The sequence below is a fragment of the Elephantulus edwardii genome, unplaced genomic scaffold, assembly GCF_000299155.1.
Source record: "Elephantulus edwardii isolate Elephantulus edwardi_28Jun2011 unplaced genomic scaffold, EleEdw1.0 scaffold00287, whole genome shotgun sequence".
Classification (NCBI taxonomy): Eukaryota; Metazoa; Chordata; class Mammalia; order Macroscelidea; family Macroscelididae; genus Elephantulus; species Elephantulus edwardii.
Window position 1 is genome coordinate 1,756,437 of NW_006400037.1, and position 24,939 is coordinate 1,781,375.

Below are 24,939 nucleotides of genomic sequence, written 5' to 3' on the forward strand. Positions count from 1 at the left end.
GTTGGGAGGGGAGAAAAGTGCAACAATGAATGAATGGAAATCCACAAAATAAGGGGAAAAAAATAATAATCCTCTTTCTTAAAAAATACAAATAAATACTTGGGAATTTAAAAAGAAAGGGGGGGGGGAGAAGAAGAACTAACTATATGGGACCAAGTTGACAAAAGCAGCAATTCAAAAGACCAGATAGTAAACTGCAGGGCAGTGGCTTTATGTAAATGTGGGCGAAACACCTCAGAAAAGAAGGGGCAGAATGGTTACAGAACTTAAAAAATATATAATGCTGTGTGTACTCCCAAAAACAAAAATAAGGAAAATTTAAAGAAAGGGGGGAAAACCCTACAGAAGTTGTTTAATCCTGTTGCTATTGTTAGGTGTTGTCAACTTTTGACACACAGGTACCCCATGTAACAGAGCAGACAGAACTGTTCCATATGATTTTCTTGACTATAATCTGAATGGAAGCAAATCAACAAGTCTTCCTCCTACACACAGAGCAAATGGATTATTTCAAAAATCAAACTATGGCTAGCAGTTACATACTTAAACAATTAACTATCATGACTAGAATTCAAAAATATTAAGTATTTCATGTCAACTACCAATTAAAAAAATTATATAGAGAGTCTCTAGTAGACTACTGGATAAGGAACTGCAATACCAACGTAAAGACAGGTGGCTCAACTCATACTAGCTGCTTCACGGGAGAAAGATAAGCAGTTTCCTCCTCTGCAATTTGCAGCCTCCAAAACCAGCTGGACCATTAGCCGTAAGTTTATTCTAACTTGGTAACACCTAACAACAACAGGGTACAAAATCTTTTCAAAGGTGATATAAAAGTATACACGTGCCTTTATTAGACATTAAGTAAGATCTAGCATAAGGCATACTGCTACCATGTGTTTACCAACTGTATTATATGTAAACACATACCTGTAATAATTCCAGGGTCATGGGAATATTCTTAAGCTCCTTCAGCAAATCCAATGCTCCAGCCTGGAAAACATGATAATTTTATACAGAATTCACAAGACATTAAAAACTAACCAGTGATTTAAATGAGTTCGTTTTCTATCCCAAAATCACTATGGGTTGCTTATTCATGTGGGAACAGATACAGGTACACATACAGAGTGTGTATGCACACACGCATACACATATACACTCTTCCCCTTCAGCTACTGATCCCTGTTATCTGCCATTTTGCATTTCTGACAATAAAAATCCACTACCCCACTAATCTGCACATTAATAACATATATCTGGCAGTTATGAATGCTGAGACGCACTGTAAGAATGATTTTGGTTTTGAGAGTTAAGGTTATACGTCAGTTTGGCTGGACCAGGACTCTCAGTGGCTTGACAGTTAGGGAACGATGTAATGTGTGACGATGTTGCCATTCGATTTTCTAATAAAGCAGGTTTTTGCATAATGATCTGGGTTTTTAAAACCTAATCACCTCACTAAATGTAGAAAAGCGTAATGTTTTCAAATAAGAATTGCAATTCAACAGAGGATCATAAAATCCATTTATAGGTTATGGCTTGTAGCTTTAATGTATTATTTTGTGATACATTATTTTAACAGTATTTGTTTACATGCATGTCCTACAAAGAGAAATGTAAAATGTATTTTCTACACTATCATGAAAACATCATGGTAGCATAACATATTCAGAATTTCTATAGAGAGAGGCTAATCATCAAGTTCATTTGAAATTGCCAGGGGCTCCTGAACAGCTCAAACAATCATGAAAAAAGAACAAAGTAAGACTTACATCCTGTCATTCCAAAGCATCATGTTCCACTCCAAGGAATAACCCCTCCTTGCAACAGTCCTGAAATTCGTGAGATATAGAGCTCTGTCATCTTTGCCTCCAACACCACAGCTCAAAGGCATCAACTCTTCTTCTGTCAACCTTATTTGTTATGCAGCTCTCAGATGCATAGCAAGTGATCAGACCAAGGCCTTAAAAAGATGCACCTTAGTGCTCAACCTGATATAATTACTCCTCAATAATTTGGAGAAGTCCCTAACGCAGATTTTCTCAGTGTAATACATCTCCTAATTTCCTTACTGCTGGTACCAAAGGCTATTGATGTGGATTCAAGATGAAGTTGACAGTTTCAGTCTTTTCTCCATCTATCATGATGTGTCCAGTGTTAAATTTCTGTTTTCTTTATGCTGACATGCAATCCACATTGAAGGCTGTATTCTCTGATCTTCTGCAATAAGTGTGTTTCAAGTCCTACTCACTTTCAGCAAGCAAGTTTGTGTCATTCTTCTTCAAACAGTACAGCTTCACAAATAATCTGCTCAGCATATAGAATGAATGGATATGGAGAGAGAATACAGCCCTGATGCGTTCTCTTAATTTTAAATCATGTATAGTTCCCTTCATCAACAGCTTCATCCTGCTTGGATTCACAACTAAGACCCTTGGTACCAGCAGTAAGGAAATAAGGAGATGCACTGCACTGGAAAATCTGCAATTAGGAACCTCTGCAAATTACTGAAAAGTAGTAACAGTTTGAGGACTAGGGTGCATCTAATTCAGTCCATATTCTTTCCAATCACATGCTATGCATCTGAGAGCTGGGCAAAGAATAAGTATGACAGCAAAGAAATTGACACCTTGAGCTGTGGTGCTGAAGAAAAGCACTCAACATCCCATGGGCAGCCAAAAGAACAAACAGATTAAGTCTTGAAGAAGGTACAGCTCGAGTGCTCTTTGGAGGCAAAAATGATGAGGTTTTGCCTCACATACTTTGGGCATGTTGTTAGGAGGGGCTATTACTTGGAGAGGGATATGATGCGAGGAAAGGTGGATGATTGGTGAAGGAGAGGGAAGACCCTTAATCAAGTGGACTAACATGGTGACTGCTGCAATGGGCTCTTCTGTATCAGGATGTGTGTGGATGGCACAGGGTTCAGATCTTTTGTTCATAGGGTTGCTATGAGTCATAATCGACTCAACAGCACCTAACAACAACAGTGCTCCCTTGCTCTGTTCACACATCAGCCTCTTGGTCTAGGTACACGTTTCACAATTAAGTGTTCTGAAATTCCCATTCTACTCAATGTTAGCTATAACTTGTTAAGATCCATACAAATGTCTCCACAGTCAACAAAGCATAAATAGACATTCTTCTGTTATTCACTGCTTTCAGCCAGGATCCATCTAACATCAGCAATGAATGATACACCTGGTGCCAAAAGAAGGCGGCAGTGCAAAAGTAATCTGATGTGCCTCCAGGATATGAACAAACACTTCACCAAAGAAGACATTCAGATGGCAAACAAACATATGCAGATATGTTCAAAATCCCTAGCTCTAAAAGAGGTGCAAATCAAAACAACTATGAGATATCATCTCACCCCAGTAAGAATAGCAAAATGTCATAGAACAGCAAACATCAAATGTTGGCAAGGTTATGGAGAAAGTGGAACCCTTATTCACTGTTGGTGGGAGTGTAAAATGGTGCAACTACTGTGGAAGGCTGTCTGGCACTTTCTCAAAAAGTTGCAAATAGAAATAATATTTGACCCATCAAGTCCACTACTGGAAATTTACCCTATAGAAACCATAACCGCCACCCAAGCAGATATATGCATACCCATGTTTACTGTGGCTCTGTTCGCAAAAGCAAAGAGCTGGAAATAACCCAAGTGCCCATCAACAAATGAACAGATAGAGAAGCTCTGATATATTCACACAATACTATGCAGCATTGAAAAACAAGGAACTCATGATATATTATGGCAAATGGATGACCCTGGAGGACATTATACTGAGTGAGATATCTCAGTTATAAAAGGACAAATATTGCATAGGGCCACTGTTGCAAAATGGGACTGACATTGGGGTTGAGGGAAGGCAAAGGAGGGGAGGAATGATGTATACTGCATTGAAACAGATGAGGGAGAAAACGATTTAAAAGGAATATATGATTGGGTATTATTGTCATGACAGGAGTCTAAAATGAAGGCTGCACGGTGGAGTGGACTTGGAGGTAGGGACTGGGTAACAATGAAAGTGTTTTACTTTTCAAGGAGAAGAGTGAATTGGGGAAGAGGGGAGATGGTGTAACAATGGATGATTGGAAACCTAAGTCTCTAAACGTCATTAAAATTAATTTTAAAAAATTTTAAAAAACCTCTCATCTGACATGTCTCAAAATAAAAGCTTGGCAATATGTAAGGTTACTTGCCTTGAAAATTCTATAGAGGACATTTCAACTCTGAACAAATTAAGTTACCATGATTTGAACTCACTCAATCACAAATGGTTTGGTTTTTTTGGAGGGTGAAGCTGGTTTTAGATGTCTTCAGAGTCCCTGGGTGATGCAAACTGTTAACATGCTGAGCTGCTAATCAAAAGTTTAGTGGCTTAAGTCCACTCAGATGTGTTGAAGAGAAAAGGTTTAGCAACATACTTACTACAAATCAGCCACTGAAAACCCTATGGAGCACAGTTCTACTCTGATGCATGAGGGTGTGCACAGTTGGAGTCAATTTAATAGGAAGTAGGTCATCCAAAAACAGCTAGAACAGGACATTGAAAGAGAACTGCCAGAAGTTCAAACTGGGTTTAGAAGAGGCCATGGCACCAGGGAAATCACTGCTGATGCCAGATGGATACTGGCTGAAAACAGAGTACCAGAAGAATGTCTGTGCTTTATTGATTATGTAAAGAGAGTTGACTGTGTAGATCATAATAAATTATAGCTAACATTAAGAATGGGAATCCTAGGGGAGCTCTGGTGGCCTAGGGGCAAGAAGCTGCACTGCAATCTTAGAGGGATGCGGTTCGAAGCCACCAAATGCTCTGCTGCAGAAGGAGGAGCAATCTGCTCCTTTATCAGTCAGTTCCAATTTGACAGTAGACACACAAAAATAATAAAAAAATTTTTAAAAATTAAAAAAAAAAAAAAGGGAATCCTAGAATACAAAACCTATACCTAAACCAAGAAGCTCTTGTCTGAACAGAGCAAGGAAACACTGAGTGATTTAAAATCAAGAAAGGTGTGTGTCTGGGCTATATCCTTCCTCCCTAACTATTCAATCTGTATACCGAGTAAATAATTTGAGAAGCTAGACTCTATGAAGAAGAACGTGGTATCAAGATAGAAGGAATAAGACTCATCAACAACCTATGTTTATTATGTTGATGACACCACCTTACTTGATAATAGTAAGTAGGATTTGAAATGCATGCTGCAGAAGATCAAAGACTACAGCCTTCAAGATGGATTGCATCTCAACATTAAGACAAAAATCCTCACCATTGGGTCAATAAACAACATTATGATAGATAGATAGATAGATAGATAGATAGATGACTGAAGTTGTTAATGATTTTATCTTTCTTGGGTCCACAATTAACAGTCTTGGTACCAGCAGTCGGGAAATCAGGAGACATACTGCACTGGAAAAATCTGTCAGGGATCTCCCCAAATTACTCAAGAGCAATGATGTCAGTCAGTTTGAAGACTACAATGCATCTGTTTAAGATCAGTCTTTTCAATCACTTGCTACCATATGAAACCTAGATAATGAATAAGGATGACAGAAGAATTATGCCTCTAAGTTGTAGTATTGGAGAAAAGTATTGACTATGCCACGGACTGTCAAGAGAACAAAGAGATATGTGTCTTGAATGCTTCTTACAGCCAAGGATGACAAAACTACAAGAATTCTCTGGACATGTTGCTAGGAGAGGCGATTCCTTGGGAAAAGACATCATGCTTAGAAAGGTGGAAGGGTCAGTGAAAGAAAGGAAGATACTTCACAATATGGCTTGACACAGTGACTATAAGAACAGGCTCAAGTGTGTAGAGATAATGATGATTTAGCACAGGATAAGATATGGTTCTGATCATAGGGTTACAATGAGTTGTACTTGATGCCAAATAAAAACAACAGGTCAATTTCAACTCCTATATATGTTATATGAAGAACCTAATAATGCCAACATTGCCTAATAAGTCTTTAAGAGTTAAATACCACTGACTTTTGGCCTAGCTTTGTAGTCTGTAAAGCTAGTTGGTTTTATTTCCACTCTTCTTCACAACCACACTTCAAAGAGTATTTTTTCCCCAAGCCACTGATATTAATTCTCCAAGCTTTCACTCTGGGTTTGATATTCTACAAATGAAAATAAATCACTAAAGGGCAAGTTGGCCAAGTAAGCATGTAATTTACTCTGATTTCCAAATTGTGAATTCAATTAAACACAGCAGACCCAGATAAAAGAAAGCCCCAAAGAAGTAAAAAACATGGAATCTCACAGTATCACTTTATTTATTAAACACAAGCCAAGTAAAGGTATCATCAATTAAGCTACCTCTAGTCTACTTGACTCTTTTTATGATTACATAGTAAGCAAATTTTTCTTTTATTCTTAGAATATTTTAAGCCTTAAAAAGTTATTTTAATACTTAACTAAATGTGAGAGTCCTACATTTGAGTGTAGAAATATTAACAATCTGACTACTGGGAAATGCCCAAATCTTACGAGAGATACAATGTAATATATAACTTATGTACCATATTAATCCTTATAAAATCTGGAAAAAATTAAAATTCAAACATATCAGAAACTAAAGGCTTTAGACCTATATCCTGTTTTTTATGGCTAGTTTCCTCTACCATGTCTCCACAGTCTTTTGAGTCATGGCTGACCTAGGATTAATTAGAAAAAACACACTTCTAGGACTCCCTTAAAAAGCAGTGACCTTTAAAAATCAAATAAAGCTGTCTGTTAATATAAAGTTGATTATTCTAACACAAAAGCACTGTCATTGTGGCATAAGGTTTAAGTTCCTTTCCAAATCAAATGACAGATTTGCCTTCATTCAGTCATACTTTCTCTTTCTAGACAGGTTTCTTACAGGAAATTGGGGCTAAAGATGACACCTGACATGAACCTATAATCTTTCTCCTAATAATTCTATTCTAGATTAGTAAAATTAGTATTTCCCTCAAAGTTCTTTAAAAAGTAAACCACTCTAATGGCCCAACTGGTAAAATGGCAAAACAGGGACCATTATAATAAATTATTAATTCAGTAACAACAAAATTTGAATGTTAATATGTGTTGATATTTTACATCTCACAATCAATCCTACGTATGCAGGTACTCTATTATCCTCATTTTAGAAAAAAACTAAAGCTCAGTTAAGAAACTAGCACTATGTATAAAAGATGACCTGACTAGTTCGACCAAATTACAAAACATTGCTTCTCAACAAATACTCTTATACTGTGTGCTCCTCAGTGCTAAGAACAAAGCAACAAGACAGAAATCTTTTGACTTCAGGGAATTTAAGCCAGTAGAAACCTTTAAATGTCTTTTTCAAACCTTCATCTATACAGAAAAAGAAACGTAAACTCACAAAATGATTATCCAAGATCATATAGATGGAGGGTAGAAAAGCAAGGAAAACATTTCCTTATACCACTGTCTTTCACATGACATTAGTGGCAGTTTCACTAGGTGAACAAGGTGAGGAGCACTGCAAAACAAGATGCTATATCCTATCTTTGCAAAGAAAGGTCAACACTATGAAATTGCAGCATCTCATATGGGTGATGATGCAAGAAGAAGGAAGACTCTAACTTCCACTGTCAAATTTAGTTCAGTGTTGTTGTTAGGAGCCACTAAATCAATTCCAAGTCACAGTGACCCTATGTACAAAGCACAACACTGCCCTGTCCTGGGCCATCCTCACAATCACTGCTGTTTTGAGACCACTGTTGCAGTCATTGTATCAAATCCATAACATTAAAGGAGGGGCTAGTCCTTGGAAAAGGCATCATGGTTGGAAAGGTGGAGAGTCAATGAAGGAGAGGAAGACCCTCAATAAGATGGGTTGACACAGTGACTTTATTAATGGGCTCAAGTATATCTGAGATGATGAGGATAGCACAGGGTACAGCAAGGTTCAGAATCGCTGCTCACTGAGTTGATAGCACCTTCTTTCTACTTTACCAAGCATGACATAACCAGTCCCTCTTGATAACACGTTAAAAGCACCAGTTTACAGTACTGGCTGTTAAGCTCTGTGGAGTTCATAGGGAACTGCACTGTTAACCCAAAGGCTGTACTAATCCATCAACGGCTCTTGTGGGACAAAGATGAGCAATCTCTTCCCATAGTCTTGGAAATCCAATGGAGCGTCAGCTATGAGTCAGTTCCAAATTGATGACAATAAGTAGTTTTGAGTTAGCATATTCATATTCATTTCAGTTTTACATATTCATTATATCATTGGTTAACAAAAATAAGTATTTTTTTAAAAACACGCTATTCATTATTCACTATCGCAAGAACATGGAGATAGACCAAATGTCCAATCACAAAAGAACGGATTGAGAATTGAGAAATTATGGTACATTCTACTTACGCAACATGAAGGAGCAATGATTTTGTAAATTATTACCTAACTTAGGAGAATGAGTATAAGTATCCAAGAGGACAGGGGGGGTTGGAAGCAGAGAGATGAGGATGTGCAGGGGGTTTGGGAGATTAATCATGGGGTTGTACAAATTGATGGGTGAAGGAATTTGAAAGAATTTGTTCTTGAAAACAATGTATTCGCATTTTGTAAATGATGTGGATTGATTCAGTGACTGGGGTAATGGGATGGGTATTATTGGAGACAGTGCGATTGGCACAGGACAGAACAGAGTTTAGGGCTGTTGTACACAGGTCGCTATGAGTCACAAGCGACTCAACAGCACATAACAACAACATTCTAATTGAGCACCCTTGTCCACTCCCACAAAAAAAAAATTCTGGCTACAAACACCCCTCTTCTCATGGAGATACAAGAAAATAAAAGAACTTACAATTGAGGGGGGAAAGAACGTTAAGTTCAGTTTAAATGCATCTTATGTCACTTAGTAAACATTAAAAACCAAAAGAACACTGTTTCCAAAACAATTACAATTCATAGCAACCATATAAGACTAAAACCACTCCTTGGCACATCTAGAATATTAACCTTCAGAGAAGCATGTCATGGTTGAGGCATCCGATCTACCCAAACTTCATAGAAGAGAAGGAAAATCAAGATCAACAGCCCAAAACTCAAGTTAGACATGCCACCACCCACTGGCCTTTCTAACAATTATGACATTAACTGTTGCTCCAAAAGACGGCACTACCTATCTACTATTCTGCTGGATTAATAGTTCACTGCTATGACCAGTGAACTCACAAACAATAGTCATAATTACAATATTTATTAGAAAAATAAAGACTTTAACTCAGGATCTTAAGCCATTCATGATACAATTCTTCAGTCACGGCAACCTCTTCTCAGTGTGCCACTCTCTGGCCCTTGATCTCTCAACTCTCTAGCCCTTTGGCCTCTGCTCAGGCAAGTGTGAAAAAGCCCTTTTAACTCTACCGACAAGTGCCCAAGACACCCATTTATTCGACCAATAAGTGTTTGGCTCAAAGGTATTCACTCAGCTCTAGCTCAGGGGGCGGGGAGCAGAGGACAAGGGACGACAACCAACCCAGTTCTCTGGGAGAGCAAACCTCTCTCCACCAAGTACTCAGAGCCACCATGATGTGTATGAAACACGCTGCTCTAAAGGCATTCAACTTTTTCATGCTGTCTCCTGATGATCTCATGATGGCATCTTGCATCTCCCTTATTTTCACCATTTCAATAGAAGGCAAAGAATATATTCCACTTTTGACTCTTTTCTTGGTGGTGGTATGATCACTCTTTCAACTCTGGGCTCTGAAGTAAAGCCAGATGGCAAAATTGACCAACTCCCCCTAATAAGAGTTCTATTCCCATAAGAATGAGATACACCTTATTTACCTGATTACAAAGCTATCCAATCCCTTTGTTGTTGTTGTTTACCATCAAGTCAGGGCAGACCCATAGCTAATCCTCTGGTGGGAAGGGTCTTCCAAGGCAAGAAATCAAAGAGGATGATAATGCCCATCCTTTTCCCACAGAGCAGCTGGCAGCCTTGAGCTAGGTGCCTTTGGGATTGCAGGTTCTTGCCACTAGGCCACCAGAACTCACCTAATTTGTAGTCTCAGCAAATCATTTAGGAGTAGTTTCAAAGACTTAAAAGGGCCATATTAAATAACTCACTGAACTGCCTAAGATCTTGGAAACAGGGCTTCTGGAAAGATGGTGGGGCTAGGCAGATAAGCTAATCAGACCTTCTACAACAAAAAGAGGAGAAACCAACTGAAACAGATGTGGATGATACCCCTGTAATCCAGAGCTTCCAAATAAAGGACAAAGAAGTACACTAGGAACAGACCAGAAGAAAAAGTTGAGGGGGGAAAAAAAAATACACAACAGTAAACAAAGAGAAACAGCAGTGAATTATCTGCAAACCTAGCATAGCATAGATTTTTAATTTCTGCTCTGCCACCTAATAATGTTTCAACCACCTAGGACTGCAAGACTGCCCACAATAGTGGCTAGCAACCAGAGAGGTGTGACCCAACAACCCCCTGGTAACCAGAGTTGATTGCATCCCTTATTCTATCACAGCTAGTAGCCAGTCACTGTTCCCTTGTACAGTCTGTGCTATGAGAAGAATGAAATACCAGGTGCATGTCACATACACACTGCAAACAGAGGAGTGCAGAGTACCAGCCTGCATACCCTGCTTCCACTCACCTTCCCACCACCAGGAACTCCTTCTAGGTGCTAGTGCCCTACTCTCATACACACTCCAGCCTGTCCCCAACTTTTTCCTAGAGATAAGAAATTCTGGCTCAGTTTACTTCTGGACCAGCATATCTATTTCCAGAACCAAAGAATCTTCCCTCAAGCAGCAAGAAGTGATTCTGAGACAGGCACCTTGACCCTAGCTTCCTTCGGGCCAACACAAATTTTTACAGGGTATCCTACCCACCTACCTACCTACCCTTCTTTTGCTATTGTTGTTGTTAGGGATCACTGCATCAACTCCAAGTGACCTTATGAACAACAGTTTGAAACCTCGACCTATCCTGAAACATTCTCAAGACCCACTGTTGTAGTCTCTGTGTATATCAATGAGGGTTTTCCTCTCTTTTGCTAGCTCTATACTTTTCCAAGCACAGTGGGTTGTTGTGTTTTTTTTCCCCCTAGGGCTAGCACCTCCTGAGAACAAGACCAAAATATTGGGACAAAGCGTCACCATCCTTGCCTCTAAGAAGCACAATCATGGTGTACTGGTGTACTTCCCCCAAGACAGATGTCTATCTCAGCCACAAGAGGTTCTGACATCCATAGTATTAGTGCTTTGGGCACATGAGTGATGTCAGAAGCAGTAGACACTTTCGGCATATGAATGACATGAGAGAACAGGGACCAGAATGAGAACCACCCATGAAACAACTCTCCATGGCATCTCATTAGCGCAAACTCCAGCACCAATACCCTGCCAGACAAGGAGGCTATAAACAGAGCCTCATCTCACTAGCCTGCTAACTCTTCCATATTTCCTTTCAAGAAAAGAAGTCTACCCCTTTGGGTTGTAACATTCTACTAAACCTATGTTTACTTTTTTTACCTAAAAAAAAAAACCAAAAAAACCCTCCTACTATCAGAGTAACACAATGTCTACAATATTTTACATTTAAATCCTTATGTGCATCAAAAGATTTCTCTAAAAGAAAACCTACAGTTTGGTAAGAAATACTTATCATGACATTATCAAACAAGGGACTAATCTAGAAAACTGTAACACCTGTACAACATAAAGACAAATTTAAAAATGGTATCATCAGCCTTTCCCTCTACTGTCATGTCAGTTCAGACTACAGCAACTCAAAAAGTTTCCAAGGTTATGAGCACTGGGAAGGTAGAGGAAACATCTAGTCATGACATGGAAGCAGCTCCACTAAGTCACAATGACCTGAATGAAGTTGAAGCTGAAGCAATGGAGGAACAGATGATGGCCATCACCTCACTATAAGCTTTATTAAACCTGGATGTTGTTGATCCTTTGGACTTTTTTAACTCTCTTGAGCATTTTTTAGTAAAAATAAACTTTGGCTTTTAAAGGGATTGCTATGTGGTAAAGAAAAAAAAAGGAAATTTCCAAGGTTGTAAATCTTTCCAAGGGGAGTATGCCCATCTTTCCCGACAGAGCCTCTAGTGGATTCCAACTACAAAATTTTCAGTTAACAGCCCAAAACATTATGTACTATGAAGGGTTCTTTCATTTGTCACCAGAGAGAGATGCAAATCAAAACCACAATGTGGTATCATCTCACCATCACCACCCCACAACAATAGCATCATTCAATAGTACAAAAAGTATATTGTAATTTGAGTGAAAGTTTACAAAGTATGTTGGTTTATTAATCATTCATACATATTTTGCTTTATAACAGAAATTATAATATCCAATATTTATGATAATCCAGTTATTCTGTATTGTGTTCTTTTTACCCCATTTTGTTGTTATTGTTATAGTTAGGTGCCACTGAGTCGAGTATGACTCATAGCAACCCTATGAACAAATGATCTGAATCCTGTGCCATCTTCACACTTGACACACAAGAGCCCACTGCAGCACTAGGTCAATCCACCAGGCTGAGTGTCTTCCTCTTCTCTGCCTACCCTTCACCCTTTCCAGTATCATATCCTTCTCCAAGGAACAGCTCCTCCTAGCAACATGCCCAAAATATATGAAGTGAAGCCTCATCATTCTTGCCTCCAAGGAGCACTCAGCTCCTTGTTCTTTTGGCTCTCCATAGGAGTTTAGTCTCTTCTCCAACACCACAGCTCAAAGGCATCAATTCTTTTGCTGTTATCCTTATTCACTGTCCAGTTCTCAGATGCATAGCAAGTGACTGGAAAGACTATGGCCTGAATCAGATGCATCTTACTCCTCAAACTGATATTACTCCTCAATAACTTTGAGAGGTCTCTAACTGCAGATTTTCCCAGTGTAATGCATGTCTTATATTTTTTTTTAACTGCATCTCCTTATTTCCTGGCTGCATATACCAAGGATGTTAACTGTGATCCAAACAAAATGAAGCGGTTGACAGTTTTACTCTCCCCCTCATACATCATGATATAGCCTATCTGGTCTTAATAACTGTTTATTCTAACTTACTATATATATATATATATATGTATGTGTGTGTATATTTTTTTAAATTGTTTATTCTGTTCCTTTTTTTATTTTTCTTTTTTATATATGTATGTGTGTGTGTATATTCTGTTTCTTTTTTTTATTTTTCTTTTTCTTTACTCCCCTCTTCTCTCTCTGGTAATCACATAAGAACGATTCTGTTTGTAAATCTTTCTTTAGCTTTTTATAATGATGATATTATACAATTTATTCTTTTGTGGCTGATTTATTTCACTCAGCAAAATGTTCTCTAGATTTTTCCACTTTATGCCAGGTTTCAAGAATTCTTCCTTGATTTTCAATGTTACATAGTATTTCACTATGTGAATGTATTAAGAGTTATTTGGGTTTTTTTTAATGCCATTTGATAGTTGACGGGTCTTGGAGTAGTTTCCATCTCTGTTATACTGTGAAAAGTGCTGCAATAAAGATGGTGTACACATTTAAAAAAAAGGACAAAAAAATAACAAATGCTAGTGAAGATATGAATAGACTGGAATACTAATACACTGTAGGGGGGGGAATGTAAAATGGTGAAACCACAGAAAACAGTATAGAACTTGCTTGAAACCCTGGAAGCAGAAATAATATTTGAATCAGCCATCTAACTATTAATCATATATCTTAAAGTAATGAGAACTAAGATAATAATATATACACACCTATGTTCATATATATGCTCATGTTCACTGCAGTATTATTCACAACAGCCAAGATATGCATACAACCTGAAATCTCATCAATAGATGAATGGTTAAGACAAACTATGGCAAGCAATAAATGCTGGCGAGGCTGTGGAGAAACTAGAACGCTTATTCACTGTTGGTGGGAGTGTAAAATGGTGCAACTACTGTGGAAGGCGGTATGGCGCTTTCTCAAAAAGTTACAAATAGAGATACCATTTGACCCAGCAATTTCAATACTGGGAATACACCCCAAAGAGATCATAACTGACATCCAAGCAGATATCTGACATCTAAGCAGATATATGCACACCCATGTTTACTGCGGCTTTGTTTACAATAGCAAGGAGTTGGAAACAACCTAAGTGCCCATCAACAAACAAATGGATAGAGAAGCCCTGGTATATTCACAAAACGGAATACTATGCTGCATTGAAAAATAAGGAACTCATGCAATATTATTCAAAATGGGTGACTCTGGAGGACATTATGCTGAGTTAAATATCTCAGTCACAAAAGGACAAATACTGCATGGTGCCACTGTTATAAAAGAGGACTGACCCTGGGTTTGGGGTGAGACTGAGAAAGATGGGTTCAATAATGTACATTGCATTGAAACAGATGAGGGAGAAAACGGTTTAAAAGGGATATGTAATTAGGTATTTTTGTCATGTCAGGTGTCTCAAGTGAAGGCTACATGATGGAGTGGATCTGGGGGAGGGTTTGCAAAACAATGAAAGAATTTTTCTTTTACTTTTCCAAGAGGGTAATGTATTAAGGGGGAGGGTTGGGAGGGGAGAAAAGTACAACAATGAATGAATGGAAATCCAAAGTCTCTGTAAATTTTTACTGAAATTAATAATAAATTTAAATTTTAAAAAATTTAAAAAAAAGACAAACTATGGTATACTATATCATACATTGGTATATATACAATGGAATACTAACTATACAATACTAAACACAATGAACAATCTACAAAATACCTCCTGATTTGAATGAACCTAGAACACTATACTGAGCAAAATAATTACAAAAGACAAATATTATATGACTTCACTATTACAAATAATTAAGAAAAAGTTTTCAAGCCAATGCCATTGTGGCAACCAGACTCACAGCCTTCCTCAAGAATGCCTGGGACAAGGAGCCAGTGCTGGTCATGTCCTTCACCATCGAGGGCTTCACTATCATTCTGCCCTCATTAAGCCCCTACACCAAGTATATTACCATGATCAATGAGGTCACCCACTACAGCTATCGAATACCCCTTAAGAGATGATGGGAATATGCATGACATGCCCAGCCATCCCCAGGACCCCCAAGGCTCAGCCTGAAGTGGCTGAAGAAACTGTGATCACCTCTAAGGATGGGCCCCCGTAGTCTCCAATAAAAGCCTGAAATTTTAAAAAAAAAAATTTGCACAAAGAAAAAAACCTTTATTATTTCTAGGGATAGGATGGTAGGGAAAAGATAATTAGTAACTAGACAAGAGACATATATTAAATTGGGTAATGGGAAAGGTGATATGCAATAAGAGGTAAACAGCTCACTATTATTAAGAAAAAGAAGGCACTGAGTACACAAGAGTTAAATAACAAGTGTAAATACTATAATATATACATAATGTGGCTTTATCAGTAATAGACATTACTTTTTGAACATACAGGTTGACAAGTAATATGATCAGTATGTGTTGTTATTGCTTTTGTTGTTGTTATGTATCACTGAGTGGCCTGAGAATGAAAACACTATACACATGACCATATAGGCTTAGCAAATGATATTTCTGTATCTGTGGGTACCGTAAAAATATCGATGCATCTGGTAGAGCAAATGGGGCAAAACCATAAAAACTTCTAAATCACAACCAAACATACTGAGGTAATGAGTCTCTTGTCACAGAAGCTCAGGACCATAGTCTCAGGGAACATCAAGATCACTGGCCTAACAATTTACATTTTACATTCTACTTTAGTGAATAGTAACTGTAGTTTTAAAAGCTTATGAGCAGCTATTTAAGGTCAAACTACTGATTTCCCCGTTGATAATAAGAAAGAGTGAAGAATATCAAAGTTCATCAACATAAAGGTCTAACGGATCATGTCCCTGAGTCCAGAAGATTTAGATGGTGCTACTCTGCTGACCATTCTGAAACAGATCACAATAGAAATTCAGAGTAGGAGAAAAAACATGCAACAAAACTTTAAATCACAATAGAGAGTAGTGGATCTCTGAGATTACGACTCTGGAACAGAAATCACCCCTCTTACTCAACTTTCAGCCAAACAACAGGTGTCTAAGTAATAACATCAAAGACGAATAAATTTCTTAGAACGAGCTAAAGGACAGCACGTGCCCAATGAGTTGCTCAGAAGGAAAGAAGGATGAATGGTAACGGAATACATGGGTTAGTGGGAAGAATACTATTACAATGTGAAAATTATAATCAAAGTAGTCAGGAAGATAAAGTGGACAAAGTGTTGAATAGAAAACGAATTTGCTCTGCAAACTTTCACTCAAATCACAATTAAAAAGTTATGGGGCAGAATGAGATCTTGGGAATGTTATTTCTACCTTTCATGCTTCAGTTTCTCTAAATATACAATTGCCAAGCCATGGTCACCCTGAGTTCCATAAGGTTTTTCTTTGTTTTTGAGTGAATGTTTACAAATCTTTTTTTTTTTTCACTCGCTCATTCATAGGCATTTGGTAACATTACCTGTCACTGATTAAGGTAACTGACTAAAATGTCTACTCAATCTCTTATTGGATACCACCTTTTCCTACACCCAACCATTTTCCATCCCTGTTATGTCTCAACTTTGTGTGTAAACCTTTGCATAGCTTTTCAATAGTGATCTCTTACCATAACTGTCTTTTTGTGACTGCTATAATTTTTTCTAGATTTATCCATGTTATACAGTATTTCACAAAATCTTGACCCATTTTAGTAATGCATAACATTCCACTGTGTGAACAAACTAGTTTCTTTAGCCATTCATTTTTTATGTATTCTTGGGTTTTTTACAACTCTTTGCTATTGCAAATAATACCACAATAAATGTGTGTGTATGCTAGTTGACATACTTTGGACATGTTTCAAGGAGGGACCAGTCCTTGGAGAATGACATCATGCTTGGGAGAGTGGAGGGACAGCGCAGGAGAGGAAGACCTTTGATGAGATGGATTGATTCAGTGACGGGGGTATCGGGGGTAGGTGTGTTGGAGATGGTGAGATTAGCAAAGGATAGGGCAGAGTTTAGGGCTGTTGTACACAGGGTCACTCTGAGTCATATGCGACTCAACAGCACATAACAACAACATGCTAGTTGGTATCTCGGCTCTTATTTATTTCCCCTAGATGTGGGATTGCTGAATCAAATGGTATTCCCATCTTTCAATTGCCAAACTGCTTTCCATAGTGTTTGTACCAATTTACATTCCCAACAGCAGTATATGAAGGTGCCAATTTCTCAATCCCCTCTCCAGGATTTGATGTTTACCTTTTTTTTTTTTTTAATTTTGTGCGAGGGCTGAGACGAGGGCTATTTTGATGTGCATCTAATAATCAGCTAATAAGGAAGCTCTGCTGGCTTAATGGTAAGGAGTTGCTCTGCCAATCCAAAGGCATATGGTTCAAATCCACCAGCTGCCCCAATGGAGCAAAATAAGCAGTCTCCTCCTATGCAACTTACAGTCTTTGAAAACCTGCAAGAGGGTCATCTTTGAGTCTATTTTGACTCAATGATACACACTAACAGCAACAGATAAGGGTCATCTGGTGGCCTTGTGGGTAAGGAGCTGCACTGTCAAGCCAAAGGTAGATAGTTTGAATCCACAAGCTGCTCCATAAAAGAAAGACTGGAAATCTCCTCCCATGCAATTTACAGTCTCTGAAAACCTGAGGGAGGGACAGTTATGAATCAGTTCCAATTAGAATGTTGTGATTGTTGTTGTTGTTGTTATGTGGCATCGAGTCACCTACAACCCATAGCGACCCTATGTACAGTAGCTCTGAAGTCTGCCCTGTCCTGAGCCAGTCTCACTGAATTCAACACACCAAACCCCATTGCCCTAGTTACTGTATCAATCCATCTCATCCAGGGTCTCCCTCTCCTGCACTGTCTCTCCACCCTTCCGAGCATGATGTCCTTCTCCAAGGACTGGTGTCTCCTGGCCACGTGCACAAAAATGAGACAGAGCTTCAAAATCCTAGCCTCCAAGGAGAAACGTGATTTCACCGTCTCCAAAACAGATCTATTTGTCCAACTAGATAGCATATAATAATAACAATAGCTAATAAGAGTACACTGGTGGCCTAGCCTATAGAGAGTTGCATTGCTAATCCAAAGGCACCTACCTTCTAGCAGTTCTAATCCACTAGCAGCTCTGATGAAGAAAGATAAGCAATCTCTTCCCCTGAGATTTTCAGCCTCCTGAAAAACCAGTGGGGGTCCAACTATGATTTAGTTCTAACTTGAAAGCAATGAGTAAGAGAATAGTTAACGATTCCAAGTATTTCTTCATGTGCCTGTTGGACATCTAAATATCAATTTTGGTGAAGTCTCTTTTCATGTTCCCTGCCCATTTCGTAATTGAATTGTCTTTTTCTTGTTGAAGCATTGGAGTTTTCTATACATTTTAGAGATGAGGTCCTTATCAGATGTGTCACTGCCAATTTTTTATTTTTTAGTATTTTGGAAAAATGTTTAAATGTACATACGGATTTAAATTTTAGAAGGTCCCAATCATCCAGCTTATCCCCTGCTAACTGCATTTTCAATTACATTCAAGTCTGTTTATGGCATTGATTAGAGTTCCTAAATTTGACAATTTTTTTATGATCTCCATAATTTAAGTTTTTCACATGCACATGACACAACTGAAAATACAATGCATGGGCTGGGTAGGAGCACCTAAGTATTTAACATGGCATCTTTATTCTTTAGCACTTTAAAAAGATCTCTGACAACAAATTTGCCCAAGCAATTACATCATTTGTTATCTTAACTGCTGCTTCCATGACTGTGGACCAGGTAAAACTAAATCCTTGACAACTTTTAATCTTTTCTTTACTTAAGATGATGGTGCCTGTTGTGAAGGTATGATGATGGTACAGTTGTGAAGATTTTTTTGTTGTTCAAGTATTCCATATTGAAGACTGCACTGCAGTCTTTGATGATGTTCAGTAACCGTTTCACAGCTTCATCACTTTCCACAACCAAGATTGTGCATATACATAAGACAGGTTGTTGGGAGAGTCTTCTACAGGTTGTTGGAGTCTTCTATCAACCTTGTTATAGTCTTCCTCATATACTCCAGCTTTTCAGATTACTTAATCAGCATACAAACTGAACATGATATCTTGATGTTTTTCTCATTTTTATACCACATAGTAGTATCCCCTTTTTCTGTTTAAATGACTACTTCTCCATTCATGACCTCACGAACAAAATTAAGTCTTCTGGGATTCCCATTCCTCATAATGTTATTTATCATTTATTTTTAAATTCTAATCACTGAATATCTTTCCATAATCAGTAACCTAAATAAACATCATCATTTTCGTTAACATCATACAAAATCCACCCGATATCAGCAATAATACTTCTTGTTCTATATCCTCCTCTCAATTGTTTGAATAACTGGTAGTTCCCTCTTGAAGGGAATTTCTTAACATAAACTAGTTAGTGAATTCACGTCTGTATCTGTTTGCTGAAATACCTTAATTGTATCATCAGTTTCAGGAGTCTATATTATTTTATATATATATATATATATTCATATATATATTTTTATATCTATATAATTTTTTTTCTTGTCACTGCCTTCAGTGAGCTTAGACCTATTCTTTCAGTACCACTGGTTCTTATTCATATTCTACTTCCAGAAATGATTCAGCATCAACCAACTAACTCTCCTTGGTACAGTGATTCTCTCTATTCCTTCCACTCTTTAAGTATCACTCAACATTTGTTCTTCAGCTCTTTCAGCTTCAGAAATGCTAAGCATGTTCTTCCCTTTTGATTTTCTAGCTCTAGGTTTCTGCATATTTCCTTATAATGCTTTCTTTTTCTTCTTGAGCTGCCTTTTGAAAACTTCTATTCACCTCTTTTACTTCATTTCTTCCCCTTGTTTTGGCTCTCTACAATTATAAGAGCCCGTTTCAGAGTCTCTTCAGACATGTATTTTGGACTTTCTTTCCTGCCTTCTGTAATGGCTTTTTGCTTTCTTCATGGACAATGTCCTTGATGTCATGTCACAAGTCTTTGCGTCGCTCTTAGGTTGTTAGTGCTTAACCTATCTATTCTTGAGATTATATATATATATATATATATATATATATATATATATATATTTTAAACTCAAGTAGTTTATCCAACATTGTACTGTACTTTGGCTCTCATGAACTTATTTTGTCTTCAACTTCAATCTGATCTTAGGTATGAACAACTAATGGTCTGTTCCACAGTTGATTCTAACTGCTAATATTGATCTTTTTCTACTATTTCCATAAATGTGGTCAATTGGATTCCTTCATATTCCATCAAGCAAGATCCATGTGTCTAGTTATTATTTACATTTCTTTAAAAAAGCATTTGCAATAAATAAATCATTGACAAGTCTATCTTGTGATCCCTGGCCATATTTCTCTCACAAAGGCCATATTTTCCAACTACCAATCCTTCTGTTTTCAACATTTGCATTCCATTCACCAATTATTAATGCCTCTTGATTTCATATTAGACATGCTTCAGACTGTAGAAACTAGTTAAAATACACAATTATTTTATCTTTGGTTTTAGGAGTCAGTGTGCATACTGAATAGCAGTCATATTAACAGGTCTTTGTATGTGTTTGGGTATCATCCTATCTGTACTGTATTTCTGAATAGTTCTTGAAAAGTTATTTTGACAATGATTTCAGTACCACTCTTCTTCAATTTGTCATTATTGACATAGCCATATGACTGCATGATCCAAAATGGATCATAACATAAGTCCATTTCATCCTGGGTTATGGATCTTTATGTATTTCCTTTTTGATAACTCATACTCATTTTCCTCATTCCACATTCAAATTAGTACCGGATGTTTGCAGCTGTTTGTTATTTTAAGTCTTGCTACTCAGCAAATGAAGGTTCTTCTTTGAGTGAAATCTGTACTCCATCAGTATTATTAAGACTGAGTCCACTTTGAGGCGGCAGCTTATTCCTTAGTTGTATTTTGAGTGCCTTCCAATCTAAGGGGCTCATATTGCAGCAGTTTGGACAATATCCCACTGCTATGGAGAAAGTTTCTGAGGGCCCATTATTCAGAAGTGGATGGCCAGTCTTGCTTCTTCTAAACTCTTAACTCTTCTTCTTAACTCCGCTAAAACAGCCAGTAGGATGGTTATAATAATAAAGACACCTAATAACAACGTGTTGATAGGTATATGGAGAAAGTGGAACCCTCAAATATTGCTGTTGGGAATATAAGATAGTGTAGCCCCTTATAAAAACAGTCTGGCAGGTCATTGCAGGTTAAATAATGAGTGATCCCCAGAGCCAGGCAATTGTACTTCTAGGTATGTTGTTGTTGTTGTGTGCCGTCAAGTCGCTTGCGACTCATAGCGATCCTATGCACAACAGCCCTAAACTCGGCTCTGTCCTGTGCCAATCGCACTGTCTCCGATACAGCCATCCCAATTACCCCAGTCACTGAATCAATCCACCTCATAGAGGGCCTTCCCCTCCTGCACTGTCCCTCCACCCTACCAAGCATGATGTCCCTCTCCAAGGACCGGTCCCTCCTTACAACATGTCCAAAGTATGTTAGATGAAGCCTCAGAATCCTTGCCTCCAAGGAGTCGCCTGGTTTGACCCTTTCCAGGATGAATCTGTTTGTTTTCCTAGCAGTCCATGGTACCCTCAATACTCTTCTCCAGCATCACAGCTCAAAGGGATCAATTCTCCTTCTATCCTCCTGAGTCATTGTCCAACTCTCTGATGCATAACAAGTGATTGCAAAGACCATGGCCTATATCAGAAGCACCTTAGTCTCCAGAGACACACCACTGCTCTTCAGTACTTTGGAGATGTCCCTAACAGCAGACTTTCCCATCACAATACATCTTTTAATTTCCTGGCTATAAAATATATGTCTACACAATGACTTGTATTATAAATGTCCTTAGCCATTTCCATGAAGGAATTCTACCAAAACGACCCTAATTCATTGTCTTTGAGTTGGAACTGACCCTCCAGGAGATTTTCAGAAGCCAAAAACCATACAGGAGGCTGTCCATCTTTCTCCCTCAGAGTAGCTGGTGGATTCTGAAGCGTTTCCTTTGAGTTGGCAGGGCAATTATTTATCCATTAAGCCACCAAAGTTGCCTGGTAGAATTCTGGAGATGCCCAAACAAAACATTCAGTATATCAAATGTTGTCTTATCAGCAAATGACATCAAATAAGAACAACGTTCAGAACTCATCACTTAGTGGTTTCAAAAGGAAGACCAAATGGCACAGGTAATCATTAAAAGACAAAGAGGAAATATTTTGAAAAACCAAAACTGCAAATACAGATAAGAAATTAAATACTAGATAGTTGCCAGAACATGACTGAGGTCTTAAGGACTAAAGTTAACTCAATATTAACTTTGCACTCCGGCAGAAAGCTTCTTGGAAAACATAGTCCCTGGTACCGGATAAACATAGTACTTACCTTCTAATACGCAATTTCTAAATGTGGAAAATTTATTGCGACAGAGTTCTGGAAGTACGTTATGAGAGTCACATAACAATTTTGCCTGTGTTTTATATTACTACTGAAGACTACCTTTCTCCTGGACCCTGCTGACAGCTAGATGGGGACTTTTGTACCTCTTAGCAGAGGGTCAGTTGAGCCTTGGAAGTTGTTAAAGTCAGTCATAACGGAAGCACTGCTTTCAGTGTGTGGGATTTCTTTCAAAAATGAAAATTATTGGGGGTATAAGTTATGTTCCAAATAGAATACATGTAAACTAGAAGTGACGGCTTGATGTGGGATCAGTAAATATGTATCCGACTTTTTTAAAAATGAAAAAAAATGGAAATTATGAGGTCTTCTGCAGTGGAGTGAACTCCTACCCTTAGAGATCCTACAGGATAGAAAAGAATTGAACCAAACTGAATAACTGCCCGTAAGGTTTCTAAGACTGGAATCTTTCAGGAAGCCAACTGCTCCATCGTTCTTCCCTGGCTTTACACATCAGATTGACAGATATGAAGAGAATACGTCTTTTTGCCTTCATGTTAGTTTGACATGGGATTCCTTTCATAGATAGGACTGAGTAACTCCAGACATATCTGCACTGAAAATACTAAAGATAGGGGAGTAAACTCAGTGCATATTTATAGCCGAAGAGAGGAGTATGAAACCAAGGCTTGAAAGTGGTTCACACAACTGCATTTAAAAACGCAAAAGTAAAGGCATTCCACTGCATACAAACCATAAGGAAACATGTTCATATAAATACATATCATCAGTAACAAGATAATGCCGCTGAGAATGGCTATAAACCCCCACTCTGAAATTACCTCTCACTAGCATTTGCCCAAATCCATCTAGCATCACACCTGAACTTTCGGTCAGTTCTGATTCACAGTTGACCCCTCCACTGGGTTTCCTAGGTTACTGTAAATCGCCCTGGAGGAGACTACTTTCTCCTACTGAGCTGGCGATGCGGGACCTTCGGGTCTGCAGCCTAAAGCACCACGGACCTGAGCTCGCCAGCACCACACTTGGTCAGGGTACTGACTCATCAGCACTCTTTCTGGACACTTCAACTTCAAAACGTACACATTTTTAAAGCCATACGCCAGCACTGGCCTATTAAGTTTGCTACACAGACCTGTACCGTGGCTGAGGTGATCAGCTCAATGTTTAGCCTTCAAACATAAATCTAGGACTTTAAGTTTTATTATATTTAATAACATAATGTTTAAAGCAAATCACAAACCTCTACCTGATGTCATTTCTGGTTGCCAACAATCACGGCAAAAGGGATAGTCTTTGACGATTTTTTAACCTTTAATATAAAGAGCCTCTTTAAATCTACATTTTACTAGTAGGAATATTTAAAAGAGAAATTTCTGAGAGACGCATAGCCTAATGGCTAACTTGATCAAAGGTGGTACTGCGTCGTGTACCACGTAGTCCGAACCGACCCTGACTCTCTAGCGAGTTTACATGGGGTTGTGACTGCCTCGCTTTCTCCCACGGAGCAGCTGGTGGATTCGAACCGTGTGATTTTGGATGGGCAGTGAAGCTCTTTATTACTGGGCCACCAGAGCTCGGGTACCTGGTGGCGGATTCCAAGTACCTAGATGGGCCTTAATCTTCTTGACGGGAGCCGTACCGCAGCTCTAGCGCGCGGAGAACTGGGGGCCTCGCGCGGCGGCCCGCCCCGGCCCGGCCTGGGCGGGCGCGTCCGCATTGCCGCCGCCATCCCGGAGCCGCCGCCACGACCTGCCCGAGCGCAAAGCCGCCCCGGCCCCGCCGCCCGCTGTCTACCCAGACCTCGCAAGCCAGCAGTTCTTCCTCCCTCCCCGGCCGTGGCCCACCGCGCTCACAGCATTCTTCTTCTGCACCATCTTGTCCATCTTCTTGGCAATCCGAATCACCTCGTCGTCCATGACTCCAGCCAGTCCTTCTTGTGCCTACCCAGGCCCGAACGTGAAACGAGCGAAACTGCAACAGAGGGAGAGCGCAGGTTCGCGGCCCGGCGCCAGCGAGCGCCAACACAGCTGGAGGGAGCTAGGCCCTTCCTCACAACCCGAGCGAGCCCACGGTGGCGGCGGCAGCGGCGCCTCACACTCTCCGGACAGGCAGCACCAGCAGAACTCCGCGCGCGCTTCGCAGGCGCGACCAATCGACCGCCGACTCCGAGCGGTGGGAGGGGCTTCCGCCTGTGAGCCGCCAAGTGAGCGAGAAGCCAGACCGCCTCTCGGCGCGGAGCATGGTGCTTAGTCCCTGCAGGCAGCCAGAAGAAGACTTTCTTTTTTTTTTTAATTAAATTTTATTAGTTTTAATGAACATTTACAGGGATTTTGGGTTTTCATTCCTTCATTGCTGCACCATTCTCTCTACCCTCCTCCCCAGTTTGTTC

At 39.1% G+C, this 24,939-nt stretch overlaps 1 protein-coding gene across 1 annotated transcript in view; it reads right to left on the reverse strand.

Annotated features, from left to right (window-relative positions):
* TCEA1 (transcription elongation factor A (SII), 1) overlaps positions 1-24,466 on the reverse strand; it is a 76,176-nt gene extending 51,710 nt beyond the window's left edge. The window contains exons 1-2 of the mRNA XM_006900527.1: positions 24,404-24,466; positions 934-996 (exon numbers count right to left, since the gene is read on the reverse strand). Of these exons, the coding sequence (XP_006900589.1) occupies positions 934-996; positions 24,404-24,466 (126 nt within the window). The remainder of the gene's footprint in view (positions 1-933; positions 997-24,403) is intronic.
* Positions 24,467-24,939: the final 473 nt, after the last annotated feature.